This window comes from Eschscholzia californica, unplaced genomic scaffold (genome assembly GCF_041429995.1).
Source record: "Eschscholzia californica isolate CP2 unplaced genomic scaffold, dmEscCali1.0.p SCAF_3, whole genome shotgun sequence".
NCBI classification, from domain to species: Eukaryota; Viridiplantae; Streptophyta; class Magnoliopsida; order Ranunculales; family Papaveraceae; genus Eschscholzia; species Eschscholzia californica.
Window position 1 is genome coordinate 8169316 of NW_028238420.1, and position 25469 is coordinate 8194784.

The 25469-nt window shown below is 38.3% G+C and overlaps 3 protein-coding genes and 1 non-coding gene across 4 annotated transcripts; all 4 read left to right on the forward strand.

Moving 5' to 3' along the window:
• Window positions 1-5720: 5720 nt before the first annotated feature.
• Window positions 5721-9081, forward strand: LOC147548158 (receptor protein kinase-like protein ZAR1). Its single transcript, XM_086669161.1, has 2 exons — window positions 5721-7518; window positions 7956-9081. The coding sequence occupies exons 1-2, from the start codon at window positions 6036-6038 to the stop codon at window positions 8606-8608; spliced, it is 2136 nt and encodes a 711-aa protein (XP_086525287.1). The 5' UTR covers window positions 5721-6035; the 3' UTR covers window positions 8609-9081.
• A 1649-nt stretch (window positions 9082-10730) lies between these two features.
• Window positions 10731-10804, forward strand: TRNAI-AAU (transfer RNA isoleucine (anticodon AAU)). Its single transcript has one exon. It is a non-coding gene; the product is annotated as a tRNA-Ile (tRNA).
• A 778-nt stretch (window positions 10805-11582) lies between these two features.
• Window positions 11583-12690, forward strand: LOC147548160 (chlorophyll a-b binding protein, chloroplastic). The gene has a single exon (XM_086666612.1). It carries the CDS (start codon window positions 11783-11785, stop codon window positions 12584-12586), a length of 804 nt encoding a protein of 267 aa, XP_086522738.1. The 5' UTR covers window positions 11583-11782; the 3' UTR covers window positions 12587-12690.
• Window positions 12691-21281: 8591 nt separating this feature from the next.
• LOC147548161 (uncharacterized) lies at window positions 21282-24774 on the forward strand. Its single transcript, XM_086670470.1, has 5 exons — window positions 21282-22171; window positions 22719-22871; window positions 23973-24071; window positions 24186-24341; window positions 24449-24774. The coding sequence occupies exons 1-5, from the start codon at window positions 21581-21583 to the stop codon at window positions 24581-24583; spliced, it is 1134 nt and encodes a 377-aa protein (XP_086526596.1). The 5' UTR covers window positions 21282-21580; the 3' UTR covers window positions 24584-24774.
• Window positions 24775-25469: the final 695 nt, after the last annotated feature.

Consider the following 25469-nt stretch of genomic DNA (forward strand, 5'->3'; position numbering starts at 1 on the left):
TCCTGATTTCATCCTGATAAGTTGTCTTATGGTATGCATCATCCATGAGAAAAACCTATTATCTGGTTTCACTTCACCATTCCAAAGAAATTCCTTGGAGTTAAGAACGCCCAATATTATGGTAGGACGCCATATACCTCTATTGTTCAATCTGATCTCGATTCTATCTGCTTAACGTTATGCTGAACCTTCATGCCTACTTCGATCATAGTTCTTTTCCTCGGTATATAGTGTTACAATGTTATCGACCTAATTACGATAAGTTTGATCGGCTATCCATTCTAGTTTCACCCATCTTGAACCAAAATCAGTTTAGGAACGCTAATCGTCCAATTGTTGGAAACTTATGCCTATTAATCAGACTAGTAATAAATAACATTCATCTCAACTTTCCCTTCGACCCCGGTCGACACTCTACTTCGAATATTAATCTCCATCTTTGTCGTGCAGTTTATGTTGCTTATCTTCCAGCTCACTTTTTGTTGATTACATTTGTCTTTGGTTATCATATAGATTTAAATCTGAATCCAAGTTCCGTAACATGTTCACTTCCACCCCTTTTCGTAATTTTATTGCGATCGTTTGTCGGATTAGCTGGGTATTTATACTCGGGCTATGACAGCGATCCCGTTTACCAGGTTTCTGACCTGTTTCTACTTTGTAAAATTCAATCGGAATGGTCTATTTATATGGAGAATACTGGCGGGATAACCCAGAATCATCTTTTGATTCCATCTTGCAGACATCCTCGTTTCTTCTTGAAACTTTGGGTGTTTGTTTAATCCATCTTAAGTGTTACAGGAAGTTAGGTACAAGTTTCATCTTTAAATCAACCAGACGGACTCTCAAGACCTAATATTATATCATTCTCAAGAAGAGCTGCCAGACTCGCAAGCTACAGAATGAAGACTGCTCTACAAATCGAAGTTATATTATGCACTTCTTCAGTTATGTTATTTTTTTTTTCTACTTGGTTTATTGTAATACTTCTTCAGTTATGTTATTTTGTTTTTCAACTTGGTTTATTGTAATAGACTCTTTATGTTAATGTGTTGCTTTTCAACAAAAAAAACAAAAAGAGTTACTCACGGAGGAGAAGACATTACTGTTGTTTGGGGAGTTTTGAATTTGTCACCTTATTTATTTTACTTACTCTATTAAAGATAGTTTTTATTTGTACTAGAAACAATAGTCATTCTATGTCATTATAGAGAGACTAACAGATAATGTTAATTCAGATGTAACCGAGTTAGACAGAAAGAAAATAAATCGAGGTTAGGTTTAATCTCTTTGCTACATATATTTTACACCATCGTAACAATTTCAATTAAGTCAAATATTGGGCAACTTAAGTACCTGCTGAGCCAAATATTGGTCATAAGCAACTCCTCTCCGTGTGCAGACATACATCCTGACTCAAATATTGACCAACTTTGACCAGTCCAGAAGTCAACGTATTAACTCAAGTGCTAAAATTCTGCATACACACGAGCAGACCCTCAATAGAGCTATAAGGAGGTGGACCCGACACAACTTTACTACTTGAGTCCAACTCTAACTACAGAGATCCTTGGGAGGTCGACATGAGTCTTCTAGACACCTTGAGGTTCATGGTTGAAGTGCAAATCCATCACTATTGACTTGTGTTAAAAGAGTATCAATAAAGTATAAGTAGAGTAAATAGAATCTAGAGCTATTTAGGATAACCGTTGATGCTCTTTATACGAGCTTTAAGGGTCTAGGTGTCGAGTTTATGGTGGTTTACGTGCTTATTTAACCATTAAGACTCTTTTATATGACCTTGAAGGAGTATCTTTATAATTGAAGGGCCCAAATTCACACTATTTAGTTTTTTTACGCTTAATATTTCTCTTCTTCTTTCCGTTTCTTATTGTCCTTTCCCCTTTTTATACACTTTTGGCCGCAAAGGAAATCCTTTTGTCGTGTAAAGAGTATATAGAAAGGATTAGGCAAGAGTGTAGAGAGGACTCGACGGGGGAATAGAGACAGCGAGAGAGAGAGATAAAGGGTGTGAGGAAAAAATGAGAGACATAAAAAAAATTGAGACTAGCCAGGAGAGGTAACAGTAATCGACAGTGGTGGTTGAATGTGGTGGTAGTGGTGTATATTCAACCACCCGAATGTTTGTACCGAAATCGATAATGAAGATGAAGATGACAAACTAAAAAAATTAAATAATAAATTTGCACTTTTAAACCCTTAAATTCAATTAAGCCTTTAACCTAATCCAAGCCATATGGGTAAAATTGGATTTACTCTTCATCCCTTCAACATCTTTTTGGAGCTTCCCGACTTCTCTTCTCACCCATCTGTCGGGTATTGGGTCAGATCACAAGCCCATTCTTCTCACCACCAAATCTAAATCGAACCTCGATCATTGACCATTCAAATTCATTAGAATCTGGATGACTCACCCAGACTGTAGCCGCTTCATCAATACGGATTGGCTCAGATCCGCCATTCTTATTCAAACCAAACTCAACTCTCTAGCTATTAGACTTTCTAAATGGAACAAGTTTGTCTTCGGGCACCTCGAGACCAAGAGGTCACAGATCCCCTCTCCTTCCAGACCCCTCTTCCCAATTAGAAGAACTCTTTCTGCAGCAAGAGAACCTCTGGAAAGAGAAATCCCATAATACTTTCATTACCCTTGGTGACTACAATACTAAATATTTTCATTCCAAGGCCATTGTGGGGGTAAGAAATCGCGGGTCAAGAAGTCAGCTGGACCGGACCGTTGACCGGATGTCGAACCTCCACCTGTTAATATTTTTGCGGGGGCCTACGACGTCTTTTGGGCTTAACCAGTGACAATAGAGATAATAACACACGTGACTGTAAGTCCCTGGGGACACCTGGATGGTGCCGGCCTAAGGAGGCTCCGACGGTCAAGTTAGTAAGCTTGCAAGAGAAATGAAAGATGTGTAAGTGATATCCAGGGAATGTTACCGTTGGTTGGATAATGGTCGAAGTTTAGGCACGGCTCGTAGAGTGGCCAGAGCTTGCTCTCTACGGATTAACTAACTTGGTTGGAGAGAGATTAAGACAGCCTATAGGGTATGTCCTTGAATCAGGCAGCTCTGGTGAGGTTTGCGTTGTTCGGGGGGTGTACCTTAAATAAATGGAAGGCTTGAAGGGTCTGGCCTTATAAACGATCACGTGGGATACGAAAAAGAAAACCTGACCTCTGGAGAGATAAAGTGAGCGGACCTTTATAGGTAATCACGGGTGATTTAGGAAGATCCTGACTTCTTAAAGTAGGCGAGCTCTTGAAATAGGCAAACCTTTGACAAAGTAGGCAGGCCTTTGATAAAGTGGTCGTTAGGAAAGAGAAAGTAGGTGCTCTCTTCTCCAAGGTCCTGTATTTGACAAGGTAATCCCGTACTTGGTAAGATCTTGTATATGGATGCAGTAATAGTACTTATTTGAGAGGAAAGAAGCAGGACTATGTGACGAAGCGAGATTCCCTCAAAGAACAAGACTCTATGAGAGAGAAAGTAATGGTGTGTAATCGTTGATTGTAAGATGATAATGTTTAAGCAAGTACTCGATGTGCTTGCCCGGAATAAGATGATAGAGTGTTTTAGATGAGAATTGGATGATGCTTTAGTGGGGTGTATTTCAGTGATCACCTTCTCATCTTCCTCTCGGTCTTTTTATAGTGTTTGTGGTCAACCGTCACCTGGCGTGAGCTGTCGTCTTTAATCGGGTAACGCTTGGAGCTGGCACCATTATACGAATATTGAACCTCTCCCAACGGATATACGAAAGGAGGTCTGCTGGTGGGGACGGACCTCTTCAGCCAGGGTTGGAAATGCATGTTCCTCTTGACGTTATCTTCGGGTGTCCGGAGGTAAACGGGTCGGGTCCATTAGCCTTTAGTTCATGGGCTTAGTCGTCGTATGAGCCCATCAATCAGGGATTTCTGGGGGCGCTCCCAGTGATGTATTTTGGCCCATACAACCATCAATAGAAATAGAAAAAACCAAATCAACTCCATCAAGAGAGATGACAATACCTGGACTAATGACTCGGCAGAAATAACCAATATCTTGTCTACTCACATTAGTAACATTTCTTCCTCTACTGGTTCCACCATCTCAGATGACCTTCTTAATCTTTTCAGTAATCATCTCGACCACAACCACAACTCTATCCTTACTGACAACCCCCTAGAAGAAGAGGTCAGGGATGCAGTTTTCTCTTCAAAGCTGACTCGGCTCCGGGCACTGATGGTTATCCCCCTTTCTTCTATCAATCGAACTGGGATACTGTCAAAGAGGACCTTCTGACTATGTGCAACAGCTTCTTCCAAACCTCTCTACTCTCCCCGAAGGCTAACCACACTCATATTTGCATGATTCCTAAAACCAAAACCCTGCAAAATTCGGCTGACTTCAGACCCATCATCTTACTCAACACCACCTTCAAGATTCTCACTAAACTCCTGGCCAACCGGTTGAAAAGGCTTCTTCCGGATTTAATCTCTCCCTTTCAAGCACCATTCATTCCAGGCAGACAAATCACCGACAATATCATTATTAGCCAGGAACTTATTCACTCCTTCAAGAACCTTCGCGGTGCAAAAAACTACTTCGGGTTGATACTCGATATGTCTAAAGCTTTCGACCTCATTGAATGGGACTTCCTCGAGTCTGTGATGACCAAAATGGGTTTCAACAACCATAGGATCAACCAGATTCATGTCTGTCTCTCTTCTTCTGCCATGGCAGTGCTAATCAACGGCCACCCCGACCTTACCTTCAATGTTAGTAGGGGCATCAGACAAGGAGACCCTCTATCTCCTTTCCTTTTCACTATAGCCATGGAAGGCCTCAGCAGACTCCTTGAGAACTCTAACTCCCCTAACCAGTTTGTAGGATTTCCCATTCCAAACTTCAGTATAACCATCAAGCATCTTCTTTTCGCGGATGACTGCATCATCTTTGATTGAAATTCTCTCGAGAATATTCATCACCTTAAACAAATCCTTCACACTTAGTGCGGCTTCGGGCCAAATGATCAATTATTCTAAGTCCACCATCTTCTTTTCCAAAAACTCTCACCCAAAACTCAAAAGAATGATCATACGTAACCTCAAAGTGAAAAAATCCTCCTCTGTGGACAAATATCTGGGCATCAACCTCTTCATTGGGGCCCACAAAACCCAAGCATTTTCCTCTCTTCTTTCCCAAATCCAGCACAAGCTGGCTAAGTGGCAGACCAATCTTCTGTCACAAGTTGGTCGGTCAGTGGTCATCTCCACTATCGCTGCGGCCGTTTCCCGATACCAAATGCAATGCTTTGCCTTCCCCAAAGGCATAAACAACCGCATTGAGACCATCCAAAGGTCTTTCTGGTGGGGAAAGTCCAAAACCATCCAGACCATCAACTGGTCCTCCATCTGCCTTCCTTGCAAAATGGAGGGCTTGGGCTCCGTTTTCCTCACCTTGACAATAAAGCCTTTATGGGAAAACTGGTGTGGCACATTATCAAGGACCCTCAAGCTCTCTGAGTTAAAATTCTTAAAGCCGAATACTTTCCCAAAATCCCAAGACCTTCCACTCCTGGATCTGGAAATCCATTGGCAAACACTTCCCACTCCTACACGGCCTAGCCAAATGGAGCAGGAAGAACGGACAACAACGTGTGCGGTACAACCTGCAAGAGTTAATTACGTGTTGTTCTTAGTTTTGCAACAAAAAAAGAAAAAGAAAAGAAAAGCATCTTTGTGGCGCCCAAAGCAGTGGGCCTTTTTAAGTTACTCTGATCCTCCTATAATTAATTTATAAAGGTTCTCTCTCTCATAAACTCTCTCTTTCACACTACCTTCTCAAGACTGAAGCTTTCTTCAGCTCCTCTTCTTCTTCCTTAAAATCACAACACACTTCCCTAATTTTCTGATTTATTCTTCTGCATTTCAAGGTTTTCACTCACAGAAGGTAACCCACTAAGGGTCCCAACTTTCTGGTCTAACTTTTGCTCCAACGGTTACATTTTCTGTTTTTGTGAAGATGATTTTAGTTTGGGTTTGCTTACTTTTCCTTCTAAACAACAACAACAAATTCCTTGTTAATTCCTTGAATAATGAAGGGTTTTCTCTTCTCTCATTCAAACAATCCATTACTGAAGACCCAGAAGGATCTTTAAGTAACTGGAATGCTTCAGATGAAAACCCATGTTCATGGAATGGAATTACATGCAAAGAAGAAAAAGTTGTTTCTATTAGTATTCCAAAGAAAAAACTTTCTGGGTTTCTTGATTCAAGTCTTGGTTCTCTCTCTTCACTTAGACATGTTAATCTGAGAAATAACAATTTCTATGGAAGTTTACCTGTTCAACTTTTCAACAATCAAGGATTACAAAGTTTGGTTCTTTATGGTAATTCCTTATCTGGTTCTATCCCAACTGAAATAGTTAACCTAAGGTACCTCCAATCGTTAGATTTATCAGAAAATTTTGTTAATGGTTGGTTACCCAAATCTTTAATTGAATGTAAGAGATTAAGAACCCTAAATCTTAGACAAAACAATTTAACTGGCCCTTTACCAGATGGATTTGGTGCTGGTTTAGTTTCTCTTGAAAAACTTGATCTTTCATTTAATCAGTTTTCTGGTTTAATTCCTAGTGATATGGGTAATTTATCTAGCTTACAAGGAACTATAGATCTTTCACATAATCATTTCTCTGGTTCTATACCTGCTAGTTTAGGTAATCTTCCTGAAAAGGTCTATATTGATCTTACTTATAATAATCTTAGTGGACCAATACCTCAAAGTGGTGCTCTAGAAAACAGAGGACCAACTGCTTTTGTGGGAAACCCTAGTCTATGTGGACCTCCATTGAGGAACCCATGCCCCTCCGGCTCGCCGGGTTCAGACGGTCAATCGTCATTTCCGTTTTTACCGGGTAATTCTCCTTCTTCGAGAGCTAATAATGATGAATTTAACAGTGGGAAAAGCAAGGGGTTAAGTAAGAATGTTGTGATTGCTATTATTGTAAGTGATTTAGTTGGGATTTGCTTGATTGGGTTGGTGTTTTCGTTTTGTTATTGGAAGCTTTGTTCTTCTAAAAAGAGTAAAGGTGATCAAAGTACTGGTAATTATGAGAAAAGGAGAAGAAAAGAGTGTTTATGTTTTAGGAAAGACGATTCAGAGACTTTATCTGATAATGTGGAGCAGTATGATCTTGTCCCGTTGGATTTGCAGGTGGGTTTCGATCTTGACGAACTTCTTAAGGCGTCTGCATTCGTTCTTGGTAAAAGTGGAATTGGAATAGTTTATAAAGTTGTGCTTGAAGATGGACTTACTTTAGCTGTTAGAAGATTGGGTGAAGGAGGATCTCAAAGATTTAAAGAATTTCAGACAGAAGTTGAAGCAATTGGAAAGATCCGGCATCAAAATATCGTTAAACTGAAAGCTTATTACTGGTCTATTGACGAGAAGCTGCTCATTTATGAGTACATTCCAAACGACAATCTTTCGACCACACTTCATGGTAACTTTTCCTACTTACCTCAAAAGTCATGTTTAATTGTTATCATAAACTAGTAGGCGGCATGTGAATTATATTATTTAGAAAGTCGAATACATGGGTGAGAATACTCTTTGTCCATGCGGGACTATTCTCACAATCCCCCGTCAGATGTGGCATTCTTTGAGCCTAACATTTGTCTTTTTGTTGGGTTACGTGGTGCACTTTTACCACTGGACCTGTCATGTGCAGGCGTAGCTCCGACACCATAGATATTATACGGTTGACAATAACACCTCTCTTGTCCATGTGGGATTATTGTCACATTGGCGCTGTTTACACCCTATGCTAGGATTGTGTGGGTTTACTTGTTAATATTTTTGATAAACAATTTAGCAGTAAAATATAGATGATTCTTGTCCGAATGAAAATTTACTTGCAATTGTTTCTTTGATCACCAGGTAAGGTTGGAATGGCATCGTTTACTCCCCTACCGTGGTCTGCTAGACTAGAAATCATGCGAGGAATGGCAAAAGGTTTAGCGTATTTGCATGAATTTAGTCCGAAGAAATACGTACATGGAGATTTGAAGCCAAATAATATTCTATTAGGAGAAAACATGGAACCTTATATCTCTGATTTTGGACTCGCCCGACTTGCTAATATAGCAGGTGGGACTCCATCACTACAATCAAACCGAATAGCTTCAGAGAAACAAAGTCAACAGCAGAATGCACCCTCCGAACTTATGGCAGTTAATTCGATGAGTTTTGGGAATTCTTATCAAGCACCAGAAGCTTTTAAAACTGTTAAGCCATCACAGAAGTGGGATGTTTATTCTTATGGTGTGATATTACTCGAAATGATTTCAGGAAGATCACCAACGGTTCAAGTTGGTATCACAGAAATGAATTTAGTTCAATGGATTCAACTTTGTATTGAAGAAAATAAACCATTAGGTGATATTTTGGATCCTTTCTTAGCTCAAGAACCAGAAGAGGAGGAAATCATAGCTGTGCTTAAAATTGCTTTAGCTTGTGTTCACATTAGTCCTGAAAAAAGACCTTCTATGAGACATATCTCGGATACTTTGAGTAGATTAACCGTTGATTAAATATGTGGTAAGAAGTCATTACTAACTAATGTTATCCGATGCGAGATCAAACGGAATCAAAACTAGAATGAAGGGTACATGAGAGAAGCAACAATTTCGGCTCATCGTTATCAATAATGAATTATTAACCACCATTTTAGTTCAATCCATAGTTTCAGAATAAAGGTTTGTTGGCAAAGAATGGTAAGATTTAAGAGGCAAGTTCACTCTCTCTCATGTGTTGTTTTGTCCATTGGTGTTTTTTGGAGTCATTGTGTTAGGTTTTCAAGTATTGTCACATGTATTGTTGGTTTGTTAATATGTAAAAAAACAGAACCTTTGGGTATCTTTGGTTGTAGTAGATAAATGTCATTGAACATGACAGCTTCCTCTTTGAACCATTCAGAGCTATTCAATATCTTGGATGGTTAGGTGATTTTACTGGTTTTGAGTTTTTATACATTGAAATGGTCATATGCATATTTTGAGGCAAATGTTGTTTTCCATTTACATTTTTGCTTCTTTGTGTCCTTACTCCTTACTAACAAGAATTCAGATAGCTGGATGCCATTAAAGCTACATGTTGGGCCTGCTTTGTAGGTAACTAGCACTAGCAGGTGGACAAAGAGTAGTAAAACCCTATTTAGTTGGATGGCAAGTGGGAACATGCATAACTCTTAACTGAGAGAGCAGCAATTGAGTATTAGGTGCCCTTTGCTTTTCTTAGATCTGAATTTGGTATCTGAAATAATTGTATATGTAAAATTGTTTTACATGTTTTTATCTTAATATCTTGAAACAATTCTTTATATTAATCCAATATATATATATATATATATATATATTCAGCTTTGAAAATTTGAGAAATAATTTGTTTTAAAGTCTGAATTGATTAGAGATACGAATTCAAGCGAGCACTTAACTTATACAAGTAAATTATACATTATTTGTTTCATATATCAAATCCAAATAAAAAAGAAAAAGAAATAATAATACCTTTATTGTTAAGAAGGGGAGAGACCATTTGAGTGTTAGGTTAATCCCATTGTGGAAGGGGCAAAGTGTGTGTTAATAAGCGTGGGAGAAGCCTTACCTCTTGAGCTAGCTTTTGGTGTGAGAGAGGCCCAATAATCCAACACTGATATCAGAGTCCGAGTAATAACAAGTCTCGGCCCAGGAGATTGTTAGGTTAATCCCACATTGTTTGTGTAAAGGGGTAGGGTGTGTATTAATAAATGTGGGATAAGCCTTACCTCTTGAGCTAGCTTTTTGGATGAGAGAGGCCCAAGACCACCCAACATTGAGTACACGGAATAGAGCATTGGGGGTACATGGATACAACCTACTAGCCAAATCTTTTGTGACGAATACCAAAACAAACCCATCCTCTCCTGTACGTATATTCTTATATGTATATTCTTAGAACATCTCCAATGCAAAATTCAAAAGAAACTCTAAAAATCCAATGTGTCGAGATTCAAATGTCAATCTCTAATTTTTCTTTTTCTTATTTGTCAAGATTGAGATCCTCTATTCTAAGGACTTCTCTAATGCAACACTCTAAAACTCCATAAATTGCTTATATGTCCTCTTGAGATATCTCCATTCCACCCTCGACACATCATCTTGGAGATTTGAATTGAGTTTTGCATTGGAGATGAATTTTGAGACGAAAACTCTAAAAGTCCTATGTGGCACTCCGAGTGTCTAAGATTGAGATTTGCATTAGAGATGCTCTTACCTATTCATCCCTCCTACGAGTAAAAGGGTCCTATAGGATGGGAAAGAGCACAAAGATTCAAGCGTACAAGGAGGAGGGCCTTATAGGACCGCTAAGAGAAGAAAAGATTCGAGTTTCAATGCAAAGTAATTTTGGCAGATGAGTGATGAGTCTGAATATGAACTTTGTCCATTTGAGCAAGAACGCCACAAAAAGTTGGCTGCAAGTGGAACTGGAGTTTAGATGTTTTAATTAGGGTCTATACCTTCTTCACTCCTTCACTCTTTGTTAATAGATTTAGAATTTTATGTCATACAGATTTAATATGATTCTTGAGAAGGCCCAACAGTAGATTCTGAGGTTACTCTGCATCTGAGTTGGGTTTACAATATTAATTCGGTTCTCCATTGAAAAAATACATCTGGCCCATTAGCTCAGTTGGTTAGAGCGTCGTGCTAATAACGCGAAGGTCGCAGGTTCGAGACCTGCATGGGCCATTTATTTTTATTTTTCTGTCCGAAAAACTGATCATTCCAATCCTCTTGTTTCTATTAAAATTAAAGCTTCTTCTTCATGAGTAAAGAAACAAGGTCTCTCTAACTCATGTGAGGAAGTTCTCGGTAGAAATAAAAGTTGTGATAATTCTTCGAAACTTTGCACGGTTTAGATATTTAATGTTATATAGGGAAAGAAGATCCTAGTTTTTGATTAACTTATTTTCTCTCTATCCAAAATTATGAGATCTTGCAATCAAATGAGAAGGAAATTGGAGATGATACTTCTTCACACATCAAAATTCAAGAAAACAAAGCTAAGAAGCGGACGACATCAAAATATTAGGTTAATCCCACATTGGTTGTGGAAGGGGCAGGGAGTGTGTTAATAAGTGTGGGAGAAGCCTTACCTCTTGAGCTAGCTTTTGGGGTAAGAGAGACCCAAGACCACCCAACACTGGTATCAGAGCCCAGGTCATAACTAGTCTCGGTCCAATAACTCTTGAAGTTAAGAGTAGTGAGGGGGAGATTGTTAGGTTAATCCCACATTGGTTGTGGAAGGGGCAGGGAGTGTGTTAATTAGTGTGGGAGAAGCCTTACTTCTACCACTCAACACAAAATTCAAGAAAACAAATCTAAGAAGATGACAACATCAGAATTGAAGATGGTATTTTAGACATGTGGCATATGGTGATTGGTTATCTAATAATCCAGCCCAAGATTTTTGTTATAGCCAATGAAGGATAGATTAATCATACAAGCAGATCCAGGTAGGAGAAAGATTCCATGGTATGAAAGCTGCCAAGTAGGCAAACAGAATCAAGCTCTCATGTCTCAACCAATGAGAAGACACACTGATATTCTCCTAATCTTAACAAGGTTCTCTATTTATGCACCCAATAACCATACCCACAAACATCATCTCTTAGTCATAGTATTTGAATTTACTTGAGGAAACCCCAATCTTTTTCTACTTTGGCAATGGCTGCTTCAACTATGGCTCTCTCTTCTTCCTCACTTGCAGGAAAGGCTGTGAAGCTCTTCCCAGCTGCCTCAGAGATAGTTGGTGAAGGAAGGATCACTATGAGAAAAACTGCAGCTAAACCTAAACAAGTTTCGTCGGGTAGTCCATGGTACGGTCCTGACCGTGTTAAGTACTTGGGACCTTTCTCTGGTGAATCTCCATCATACCTTACTGGTGAATTCCCTGGTGACTACGGGTGGGATACTGCTGGTCTATCTGCCGATCCTGAGACATTCGCTAAGAACCGTGAGCTTGAGGTAATTCACTCTAGATGGGCCATGTTAGGAGCTCTAGGCTGCGTTTTCCCTGAGTTGCTATCCCGCAATGGTGTTAAGTTCGGTGAAGCCGTTTGGTTCAAAGCTGGTTCACAAATCTTCAGCGAGGGTGGACTAGACTACTTGGGTAACCCAAGTTTGGTTCATGCCCAAAGCATCTTAGCAATTTGGGCAACCCAAGTTATCTTGATGGGTGCAGTTGAAGGGTACCGTATTGCCGGAGGACCACTCGGTGAGGTAGTCGACCCACTTTACCCAGGTGGTAGCTTTGACCCACTTGGGCTAGCTGACGACCCAGAGGCTTTCGCAGAGTTGAAGGTGAAGGAGCTTAAAAATGGAAGATTAGCCATGTTTTCCATGTTTGGATTCTTTGTTCAAGCTATTGTGACTGGTAAGGGACCGTTGGAGAACTTGGCCGACCACCTAGGTGACCCTGTCAACAACAATGCTTGGTCATATGCCACAAACTTTGCTCCTGGAAAATGATTTACCAACCAATTTTGGTGTAATTGGAGAATTGATTGGATGTTCATGATGTAATATGTAAATTATTGTTGCCATTATCAGAATATTTAAATGACTTTATTCTATCTTTTGTGCATTAGTTTTATTTATCATGATTGGTGGGACTTCTGTTTTTGTCTTGCTTTTTATGATTTTAGCTTTGTTTTTGTTATAATATCATCATAGTCTCTTAATAATCTTAATAATAGATCGTTTGACTTGGGCACCCATCAGGTTTGGGACCAAATTATTCTAGGCTGGAAAACTGGATTGGAGATATTAAAAAAGTTCCTTGTAGAAAAGATGGAGATTGAGATAATATTGATTCTCAAAGCGAGTAGTTGAGCCAACTCTTAATCCCTTGGTCAAGCCTTGCTAATGCTAGTAGGCCAAGTGGCCCTAGCCTAATGGTCAAGCGGGTGTGGGCGAGAGGCAGCTGTCTCATGTCATTCCTTGGTGTTCTCCTTGCTACACTCTTGGTACACGTGATGATCTCCTTGGGACGAACACCGTAGATGTCTCGGTCTGAACACCTGACAGGTCCTGTGGAGCTGGCGGAGAAACTCTCACTGCTTGTGGAGTGTCTCCCTGTTGCATCTGAGATTCCTCATCACCTGGAGTCTCTGCTTCTTCCACCACTCTACTAGTCATCCCTGTAGTATCACCCATGTCAACATATTTTTCTTTGTCGACTAAAGTAATTGATCTTTCACCTATGACTTGTGTTGCATCCTTGTCCTTGTATAATACATCTTCATTGAAGGTTACATCCCTGCTCCGGATTGCCTTGTGACTTTCATAGTCCCACAATTTATATCCAAATGCATCACCTCCATAACCAATGAAAATGCATTTCTTTGCCTGTGACCCTATCTTTTTCCTTTCTGTAGGATTAAGATGAACATAAGCAACACATCCGAAAACTTTCAGATAAGAGAGGTTTACCTTCTTGCCGGTCCAAACCTCTTCTGGAATCCTCATATCTAAAGGACTGCTTGGTGTCCGATTGATTAAGTAAGCAGCCGTTTCTAAAGCTTGCGCCCAAAAAGCTTCAAGCAACCCGCATTGCAGTCTCATGCACCTTGCCCGTGCATTTAGCGTCCAATTCATACGCTCAGCTACTCCATTCTCCTGTGGTGTCCCTAGGAGCGTCCTCTCACGTATCCCATTAGTAGCACATAGCTGTAAGAATTCCTTCTTGTCATACTCACCACCATTATCTGACCTTATACATTTTAGCTTCAGACCAGTTTCTGTTTCAACCAATGCCTTCCATTTCTGAAATGCATCAAACACGTCAGATTTATGTTTCAGAAAATAAATCCATACCTTTCTCGAGTGGTCACCAATGAAGGTAACAAAGTATTGAGAACCACCATGAGAAGGGACATCAGCTGGTCCCCATACATCTGTATGAACCAAGTCCAACTTTTCTTTTCTCAAACTTCTACCGCCTCTGTTGAAACTCACCCGCTTTTGCTTTGCCATAACACATTCTTCACAAAAGCCTATTTCTATAGATTTTACCTCCGGTAAATGACCTGCCGAATGCAGAATCTTCATGTTCTTCTCACTCATATGTCCCAACCTTCTGTGCCATAGTCTGACATCTTCAACACTGCTAGCCACTGCTAGAGTCGGTATTTCTGAAGCTCGGTAGAGAGTACCATTTTGAAGTCCTCGAGCTAATACCATAGCTCCTTTGGTCACTTTCCAATTTGTCTTAGAAAAGTGAACCTCACAGTCGTCGTCACAAACTTGGCCCATAGAAATCAAGTTCCTTGTCAGATTTGGGACATGCCGCACATCCTTCAGCTTCCATGTTGAACAATTGAGTTTCACGTTCACATCACCTACACCGATGATATCGCATGCTTCACCATCACCAAGGACGACTTGGCCAAACTTCCCTTCCTTGTAAGAGGTCATGATCCCCTTATTTCCTGTAGCATGGAAAGAAGCTCCTGAGTCTACTATCCAAGACTCGTTCATACCGGCCCCTATCTGGGCCCAAAAAGGTCTCCCTTTTGCCCCCGGTCCAAAATCCCTCTTTTGGGCCTTTTGTGTTATATTTGCCTAAACTTCTTTTAGGCCTATGAGACATGTTTATGAGACTCTCCCATGATTATATGTCTCTGTCCCACTAGTCATATCATCCGATCAAATAGACATTCTTATGTGTAACCCGATGTAGGATCCGGTCGAAGTTAGTCGCAAATTACTTCGTAATTCGACGATCGTAGTTGGTTTCTAGCTATACACTACGACCCCTATATCATCCGGACTTGATGATATTCTTCATCAATTGTCATATCCGACAAATTGCTCGCATTGCATCTTTGGTCGAAGGGCATCTCCTTCACATAAGACTCCATAGACTATCTTAAACACTATTTTAACCCTCTCAGATGTAAATTAACTAAAATGCTTTGCTGCACTTTTCTTTTTCTTGCGGGAGATTAGAGTTGTTCTCTTTTTCCCCTAATCTCTATTTGTTTATTCATTTGATAAAATTCTTCTAGCACCTTCAACAAGGTTGTTTGCATACTGGACAATGCATTACCATCTCATCTCTTTTCTTTTCTTCATTTGAACGAAGAATTTCTACACCCATATATTTTTTCTAGAGTGGGTAATTTCACATTTAAGTGATTGAATATATTATAATTGAATTCGTGATGACGAAATGCTTAAAATTGTTAAATTCGTGCTCAACAAATGTTTGGGGTTGTTGGAGTGACAAACCATCCTTTAGCGCCAAAGTGATTGTGTTCGAAAGTGATTTTCTTGGTATCTCCTACAAAGTTGATCCTTGTGAAATCTATTGAATGTCCTTCTTGAACTAAACATGAAAATGGGAGGACTGTAAAATAGAAACTCAGACACTCAAGTCCTTCAAGTATTTTTGCTTATGAAGTAGTTCAATGGGAGTGTGTAACGAGTTCCCCTCTTTATGGCAGAACTTGTATACTTATATTTGTTTAGAGGGCATCGGCGAAGAACCAATGAAGATGATGTGGCATGAGGACAATGACTTGAAGAGACACGTGTTTTGGTCGTTAGAAGATAATATCTGATCAAATGCATATCTCTTACACTGACATATCCTCTGACAATAATGGTTCATGTATGAAAAATATATCTTTGGTGTTGTGTTGGCGTTCCGTGTAATTGTCATTCTCTTCGGGCAGGGGCAGAGCTTGAGGTGTCGATTTGACTTTTGCAGATCTTCCTACTTCGTATCTCTAATCATAGAATGGTTCAAGGGCAGTGTTTACTCGAATCCATCGCTCTGCTTGTCTCGAGACAGAGTATAGCTCAAGGTGTCAAGCTGACTTTTACAGGCCTCCTCACTCTGTTCCAGGGATCAAATGGGCCTCAGGGGCAGAGATAACTTAGGTCCATCTCTTAGCTTACCTTGTCTCTGGGCCAGCGCAACGTTTAAGGTGGTAGCCCTTTCAACAACCTCTTTGCTTATAGTCGGACTCAGGTGGTAGGGACTATAATAATACATGTAGCCCAAATCTAAACTCTCAACCCACTCTTTCACTTCACATTCCCGACACTTTATTAATCTCACGGTTCCCCCATCCAAAATAATAATCTCACGGTTCCGCAAAACCCTAAACTATTGACCTTATAATTCAAACTTACCTGAAACCTAATCATGTAACCCAATAAGTCAATTAGGATTTTATAGTTTATATTTGCCAAAATATTAGATACTTTCTTTTTCTTTCTGGGATGTGGCAAGCCGGAACCCAAGTTTTATATTTCATTGTGTGTCAGCTTTTCTATCGATTTGAAAGACATTTTCGCAATCAATTGAACTCATAACTATACAACAAAGGTAGGTAATATATGTGAATTTTTTATTTAATATTACAAGTTGTGATTGAAAACTTAATTTTATTTTATTTCTAAATTTTTGAAAATTGATAGAGTAATATTTTAAGCGAAAAGGTGCGAATCAATTGTCAGCACAATGTAAGAAGCCTAATCCTAATTTGATAGAGAAGGGTTCAAACAACAATGTAGAAGAAAATTATGATGAAATTTGGTGCCGTCTTCATCAATAGAACAAGTAGATTGTTCACAAACTACAAATAACACAATTGACCTTACAAATCTTCAAGCAGATCCCGGATGCCGAACTCGAATTCTAAATTATCATTCTAATATTAGAGATCAAGTACGAAGAACGGATCTAGTTAAGGGACTTTGTCAACCTCGAAATCATACTTTTCCTACGAAAAACTTCGGAAAAAGGTACGAAAGATTAATCCTGCTTGGTTTAGTGAGTATGGTAATTGGTTAGAATATATAATATAACTAAAGATGTTGTGTTTTGATTATGTTGTTATCAATTTGTCGATAGTTGTGACTCATTTGTTGGTGAAGTTATTTCAAATTGAAAGAAAAATGAATGGTTGCAAGTTCATGTCAGAGGTACTAAGAGTTCTCATTAGGCCTGTAAACGGCAGTTTATCGGATCAGATATAGGCATATCTGTATCCGAATCCGATAAGCTATCCGAATATCCATATCCGATAATTATTCGACGGATATTATAAATCAATATCCTAATCCGATAATATTGAAGGATATCGGATAATATCCGACATCCGATACTTTAACAAAATTTCAAATTTTTTCCTTTAAACTTTTAACCATTAGATCTAAATAATAAATCTCAACCATACATTTTATATATTATTATGAATAAATTTAAATTTTTATTATTTTTGTTATATTACTTATCGGATACGGATATTTATTGGATCGAATATTAGTGTATCCGTATCCGATAAGGAATATCCGAATCCATATTCGATATCCGAAATTTCAGATATTTTTTTAAAATTCGAATACGGATGCGGATCGGATGTCGAATATTCGGATATCCATTGACAGGCTTAGTTCTCATAATAATGTGGTAACAAGCTGTGAAGCTTTGTCGTAACAAAAATAACACATTAGCACATTTTTGTGCAAACTGTCAGATGATGTTCGAAAAAGTTATCGAATTCATTTAAATGCATCATGATTGTGATTCGTTTCTTTTAAGACAGGGCCTTCCATTTCGTGGACGCAATGAGTCAGAAAAAGCTAAAAATAGAAGAAATTTGGTCGAACGACTAAAGTGGCTGAGAGATATAAAAGAGGATATCAAAGTTGTCATAATGAAAAATGCCCTTAGAAAATCCGAAATTAGTGATATATGATTCAGAAAGACATTACAAATGTCATTTCACAGGAACAGATAACTATAGTATTAAGTTACATGAAACAAGGTAAAGTAATTGAACATTTCGTGGGTGTTGAGCATGTTAGATGTACAACATCTCTCTCACTTAAGAAAGTTATTGATGGCTTCTTTTCCAGACATGGATTAAGTATTTCAAGAGTGAGGCGGCAGGGATATGATGGTGCAAGCAATATGCAAGGTGGGTTTAATTGTCCTAAAACACTATTAAAAGGAAATGAGTGTGGACATTTCGTTCATTGATTTGTGAAGGAGATATAGTCCGAGTCTGAAGGTATGAACTTCCTGATAGAAATATATCCTAAGGGTCTGAACGTATAACCTTCCGAAAGAGTGTCCTTCGACCAAGATGGCAATGCGTACGATTTGGCTTATAGGATAATGATGACCTTATTTGGAAGATCAATCAATCCGGTTCAATTAGGAGTCGTAATGTTTTGCTAGAAGCAGCTTACGATTGTCGGATCATTTGGGTTATCCGCAGCAAACATAGACCGGATCCTACAATGGTTTACACATAAGAATGGTAACTTATACAGTGAGAATAGACTGATGGGAACTAGTATATAGATGGATATGATCTAGTCTGATAATACTTAAGAGATAGAAAGAATCGGGCTCGAAAGAGAAGTCCGAAAAAGGCAAAAACCCACTTTTGGGGCCAACAAAGACTCCCTTAAAAGGAGAGCCCTAGCCGACCATATGTGGGGTGTGGGCCGGCCAAAACAAGCCCATTAAGGGCTGTTGTGGCCGGCCACACTAAAAGGAAACCCTAATTAGGGTTTAGTCCTAATTGGGGAATCCCAGTTAGACTTAAACTCTAACTTATGCTTATCTTTTCTGAAGGGACTTTTAGGATTCCTTATTTGAGTAGAACTCTACTAAGGTAATGCCTATATAAGGACCAGTTATGAGTTCAGAAAAGGTGTGGAAATTTCTCAGAAGAAAATCACTCTCTTCAGACAACTATTGGAGATAGAGGATTTTAGAGAAAAAATTCTCATTTTATCTATCAAGTCTAGAAGAAGCAGTTCTTCATCTCAACCTTCAAGAAGGTCCTAGCTGACTGAAAGAAGGGAGTTCGAGTTATACAATTTGGTGTCTCAAGTAGAGGAGCTACACTTGAAGCTCTTTATCTTCCGAATACTGGCCGAAATTTAGTTCGTGGGAAAGCGATTAAAGGTATTCTTCTTCCTTCTAGTTCATAGTTAGTTCATGTATAGATCCTGGATAACTTAGTGTTAAACATTGGATGATTGAGATTCCGCTACCAACACTAGTTAGATATGTATTAGATATATGTAATTTCCAACACTTTGCCCATCAACTGCAGTTAGTCGTGGTCGTTGTGGCAAAGAAGCACACAAAAATTATTGATTTGTTTACGTTGGTTGCTAACGTAGTAACGTCGTGAATCATGACCAAAACGTTGTGATATTCTTCATGTGAAGCATGTTGATGTGATTTTTGAGCTCTTATTTAATGACCTTCCAAGCGGACAAAGACTTAACCAAGAAACAAATCTTACACGAGCTGGTTACACACGTTGGGGCTCTCATCACTAGACTTTGTGAGGGTTGATTAATATGTTTTCTTCTGTAACAGATGTAATTGTGATTCTGGCTGATGATAAAAAGTCTGACCAAAAGTTTGCAGCTAGGATTTTATTGATTTATATTCAGTCCTTCAGTTTCATTTTGTCTCTTCATCTTATGAAAACAGTACTGGGAATCGCCAATGATTTGTCACAAGATTACAAAGAAGAGGTCAGGAGATTGTGGACAGTATGAAACTTGTAAGAATATGCAAGTTACGACTGCAAGAAATGCGAGATAGTGGTTGGATTCTTTAGTTACTCAAGTTATTTGCTTTTGCAATAAGCACAATATTAAAGTTCCTAATATGGATGATATGTTCATACCTCAAGGGACTCCAAAGCGAAAGACTCAAGAAATTACAAATTTAGATCACAATCGTGCCGAGTTGTTTTACACAGTCGTAGATATGCAACTTCAAGAATTAAATACTCGTTTGCTGAAGGTGAGTAGTGAGTTGCTTATTTGCCTAGTTTGTTTGAATCCACTCGGCTTATTTGCGGCATTTGACAAACAAAACTTGATTCGTCTAGCCACGTTTTATTCCAAAGATTTTTCTGATGTTAACCTTGTAATGCTTGAAACTCAACTTCGAAATTACTTAACTAATATGTGGTCTAACACTAAATTCATTGGATTGAGGGGGATTGTTGGTCTTGCTGAAAAGATGGCCAAGAAGAAAAAAAAGATAAGGTGTACCTACTTGTTTACTTGCTATTGACACTAGGGTTAATCCTTCCGATTGCAACTACCATGATAAAGCGGGTATTCTCTTGTATGAGTTTTGTCAAAAATAGATTATGCAAGCGAATGGGAAACCAATGGATGAATGATAACTTACTTGCATATGTTGAGAAATATGTATTTGATAATATTGATCATGAAGCTAATATGCAGCAATTTGTAAAGATAAAAATTCGTCGAGGACAAATGTATAAGTGTACTTATTTGGAATTTTATAATCAACAAAAATAATTTTAGTAAGTTATAATTTTTTTAACTACCATACAAATGTGCTCCTACTGAAAAAAAAATTCTGGCCTTCCCACTGATGACTCTACTAGGGCTGGGAAAAAAGTTCGTAAAGCCCGAAACTCGTCACGGGTACCCGAGACCGTTAGAGCCCGCGGGTACTCGAAACCTGAAGGCGGGTTTAGCCCGACTGACCCGATGTAATAAACCGGTCGGGCATGGGTTTTGAAGTGCTACCCGACATTCCGTCCGAGCCTGCCGGATAATCTTTACCCGACATGACCCGCTTAATAATGTCATCCATTTATTCTATAATACCTATGCACATTATATGTATGTTTGCTTGTATGTATTTATGTATGCCTGTATGACATATATATATATATATTTATATATTTTTAAAGTATTTGAAGTGTATAATATAGATATATATACATATATTGTTGTCCAAGTGCAGAGGGCCCTTGACACAACATTTTTAAAGTATTTGAAGTGTATAATATATATATACATATATTTTTAAACTTAATGAAAATCCGATACTCGACCGCCCGGTACTCGAGAAACCCGAAAAATTTGACGGACTTGGACGGGATTTGGACACTAAGATTAAATAACTCGTCCGATTAAGCCCGAAAGTCCGAATGGACAGAGAGTTTCGAAGCCCGACCGACCCGACCCGATGAATGATATGAACCCGACCGGCCCGACCCGGACCGATTCCCACCCCTAGACTCTATCCAAGGATTGTTTGTTAGACACTCCGTTGACCCATACAGCTTCAAGTCAATTTGTTGATTTCTTGATTGGTCAAATACTCACCAACTATTGTCAATTTAGGCCCAGACTTAGGAAATAATAATAATTAATTCAAGCTGAACAGATCAATTAATGGAAGATCAGAGTCTTGTTTGTAGTTTTTGTGTAATGGGGTGCATATAATGGATGTTCTTTCTTTTTTTAAGAATTAGCAGGAATCAAATCTAAACAAACCAGACAGAGAAAAAAGATTAATTATAAGAAAAAATACAAAAGAAATACAAATATACTACTAGGGAGTAGAGAACTGTTCTCTTCCACAAACTGATAAGACCTTTTACAAGCAAATATCTCTCTCTCTCTCTCTGTCTCTGTTGGTTAATAATGGCTTCTGTTGCAGAGAACTTAAGACCAGAACAGATTAGATACAGGAAACCCATAAACCAATCAATCTCACCAGCTTCTTCTTCTTCTTCTTTAGATCTAACCCCACAAATCTCTCCTCTTCTTCAATCAACTCGTTGCAAACCCACCATTTCATCTCTCTTCATTTCTACTTTCTCTACCCACAACAACAACAACAACAACAACAGTAGTAATAGTAATTCAAATATGGATCCTAGTAATATATCTTCTTCAGTTTTGAAGAACAAAAAGAAGAACAATTCAACATTCAGAGGATTTGGATGTACTTCTTCTTCAGAAGTTTCAGCACCAACTATAATTCGATCTTCTTCAGATTGGCAACAAAAGAGAGATAGAAAAAAGAAACAAAAGAAGCAAAATCACAATCAAATGGCTCAAACTTCTAATAACAACCCAACTCCAGTTGTTGTGGTTCCTGATGTTTGGTGTGCTCCTGGGATTGCTTTCTCTTCTGATTCTGCTGCTTCAGTTGATTGTGTTGTTTCAAGGAGACCAGTTCAGGGTAGGGGAAGGATGGAGGAGAGAGGAGATAGGGTTAATCACAGAGAGGTCTTTTCTATTTGCTTCTTCTCATTAATGGGTTCTCTTTCATTTTTCACATTTGTTTTTAGGGTTCCAGTTTAGATGCATTTTCTGCAACTGTTTGGTTTTGATTTGCAATTGAAGAGGGTGTCCTGTGATTCTTAAAGTCCTAATTCTTCTTTCAAAATTAAGGGTTGTGACTAGTTTTCTATATAGTTTTTTTTTTTTTATTATCTATAGATGATAGATCTTAGAGGTGGTTCATGCCTCTTCTAGGTTTTAACAACATTCCAGTTTTTAGAGACTGGTCCAACATCCCTTAATTGTACTCAGAATTTTTCTTATATATGTTAGTTGTACATGTATTTATTGCTATACTTTGATGAAAATAGGAGTCTTTTGTCTATCTTTATTATGGATCTTGGATCCTCTTCCTTTTCTTAGTATTTGAAGTCTTGTAGTTTTTGTGGACTTCTATGATATTGATTAGCTTTCAGTGGATTTATTGTTATCTTTATTGATATTTTTAGTTTGGAGTGATGGTTTTGTTATATTGGTTGTTTTTGTTTGACAGCGTTCTTCTATATCAAGGAGGGTTCCGAATCTTGAACCTGTATCTATTTTTGATTCACCATCTACTATTGAATCAGCTCGTATTGGGTCAGATGTATTTGGAGCTAGGCATCATCGTCATTTTAGGCATCGTTCTCCTGGTGTATTCGACGAGGTTAGACTGTTTTTTCTTACTCTTATTGTAATGAAGCAGAAGAATCATCTTATTAGCTTAGACCTTTATGCTTATAACCCATATTGTGTCAAATGGTTGGTAGCAGAGATATGTTGCTTAGAACTTACAGTTTTCCTGTTTTGATTCATAAAAATCCTCAATGTCACCCTAAAGTTAGGTCAATATTTCGATTTTATTGTGCTTGCTGCGTATTTGCCTTGAAATCTTCGATAAAAACCAGTCTGTTGGACTGGAATCTTGGGCTAATGCTTGGTAAATTGTTCACATTCTTGGACAATTTTAAGTAGTTGATGTATAAGATTAAAAGTTATTCTTGTCTCTAGTAAATCTATCTTTTGTGGCTTAAGAAAAGTAATCAAGCCTTGGTCATTAAGTATGGGTATCTTCCTTTAAAGAGTTGAATTTTCAAGTTTTCTTTACCCTTTATTCCCTCAAGCCAAGCAACTATGCCTAGGTAGAACACAAGGGAAGATTGATGATTCTTTTTGTTCTTCCTGGAACTCATCGATAACTAGGTACAGCTGATTTACTATAGAAAGTGGGCACATTTCTGTCTCTGATCACTCCTACTGGTTGTTTGTTATTCTACTGAAGTACTTTTTCTTAGTAATCCATTTCTCAGTTTGATAACGAGTCTTTCGACGTGCTTAGATCTGAGATGATCCCTGTTAAATATTTTTGATCTAGCCATTAAAGATTCTCACTTCTTAAATTGCAAATAAATGATATAAATATGTATTATTTAAGGTTCCGCATAAATAAAAAAATATATACAAAACATACATCTCTTTCTTGTTCTTATTTTTTTCACATTGCGGACGTTTGGCTAGTATTAGACGGCAGAGCAAACACTTCATTTACAAAGGACACATCACACTCATGGGGTGTTATGTCGTACACCTGACACGTGTGTGTGTGTCAGTGTGTCCTTACAGGCTTCAGCTTCAGTTTGTCTATGGAGATCGATATTTTACGGAGTTGTTCCGTGCAAAAAAATAATAGTATAAATTGCTTATAAAGAAAAGAAAGAAATATTTAACGGTTGTTTGGTGAGTTTTTAACGGAGAATGTCCAATGCAGATCATGATGTTTCAAAATAGCATACTGTTGGGAGGAAGCTCGGATGATTATGATCGACACAGGGAAATGCGGCTCAATGTAGACAATATGTCATACGAGGTATGCAAATTTCTCCCGGTCTCATAATGTATCATTTATACCAATCGCTTTTAGAAATACTATTACTACCTAACCTAATACTATTCATGTCCTGGATTCTGGTTGTGCAAACAGGAATTGCTAGAACTAGGTGACAGAATCGGTCATGTAAACACTGGATTAAGAGAAGATGAAATATTTCATTGCCTCAGAAAAACTAAGAACTCCGTCTTAGATTCTTATCAACCCCATTTTCTATCTGAAGAAAACTGGAAATGCAGTATTTGTCAAGTGGGTTACTGCTTATCATTCTTTAACTTATTTTACTGCATTTTTTGGAGGAGCTCAATATGAATATTACTTGTGTGGTGATGTCGATTGTTTATATGATTTTGCAGGAAGAATATGAAGCAGAAGATGAGGTGGGTAAGCTCGACTGCGGTCATACTTATCACATATGTTGCATCAAACAATGGCTTCTGCAGAAAAATGCATGTCCTGTTTGCAAGGTAGCTGCAATGGTTCAATACTAAAACTAGAAAACTCATCGATCTTGTTTTGTTCTATTCAGCAAATGTGTTTTTCCAATCAATACCTCTATTGTCTCTCTATTCTGTATAGATTTTTGTACTTCAAAATTAGAAGACATCAAATTCTTTGTTATGTAATTTTGCATCACCATACACGATATAGAAATAGCAAATGGAATGCATTGAGATAAAAATCCAACATTTGTACAAGATTTATTGGATTTCCGTTGATTGAAGAACTCCCGTAGTGTGTAAGGAGTAGTCGGTTACAGATATTCAGTCAAGAAGTGTACCCAAATCTCCCTAATGTAGCAGCAAGGTAGAAGAAGTAAATGATTTGTTGTTGGGTTATTTCCCAAACGGACCCTACTTTATGACCATTTTGCGTAAGATAAAGCCATTTTTCTTGAGTGTGTTAGGGATGGAGGATTAAAAACCTCCCCTCAAATAAGAATGAAATCTACTTCTACCAAATTTTTCTTGAGCCATTATTATTGTTACCCCCTATTAGTTATCTCCAAGATTTTCTTTAACAAGATTTTGCACATTTTTTTTTGTTGAAAAAGATTCTGCATCGAAAGAACCATTCTTTTATGTGCTTACAAGGTGTGATGTAGAGGAATTGGCAAAAAATGTACGACAGAAATAGGTGCTGCAAAAAATAAAGATAAGCGACTGAAACGGTTAAAATTGAAGTTAGGAGTATCGAAATTGGATGAAATTTTGAGCATTGGTGCGAAATAACGTCCCCACGTTCATTATGGCTAATGCCACATTTGGTTTACTTTGGGGTCAAATTCTAGAGTTTAAGGCCTCGTAAGGACTTCTACTTCTTGTATGAGTTATTTTCTTTGCAGTCCCTTATTTTATGACCAACTTCCTTTTTGGT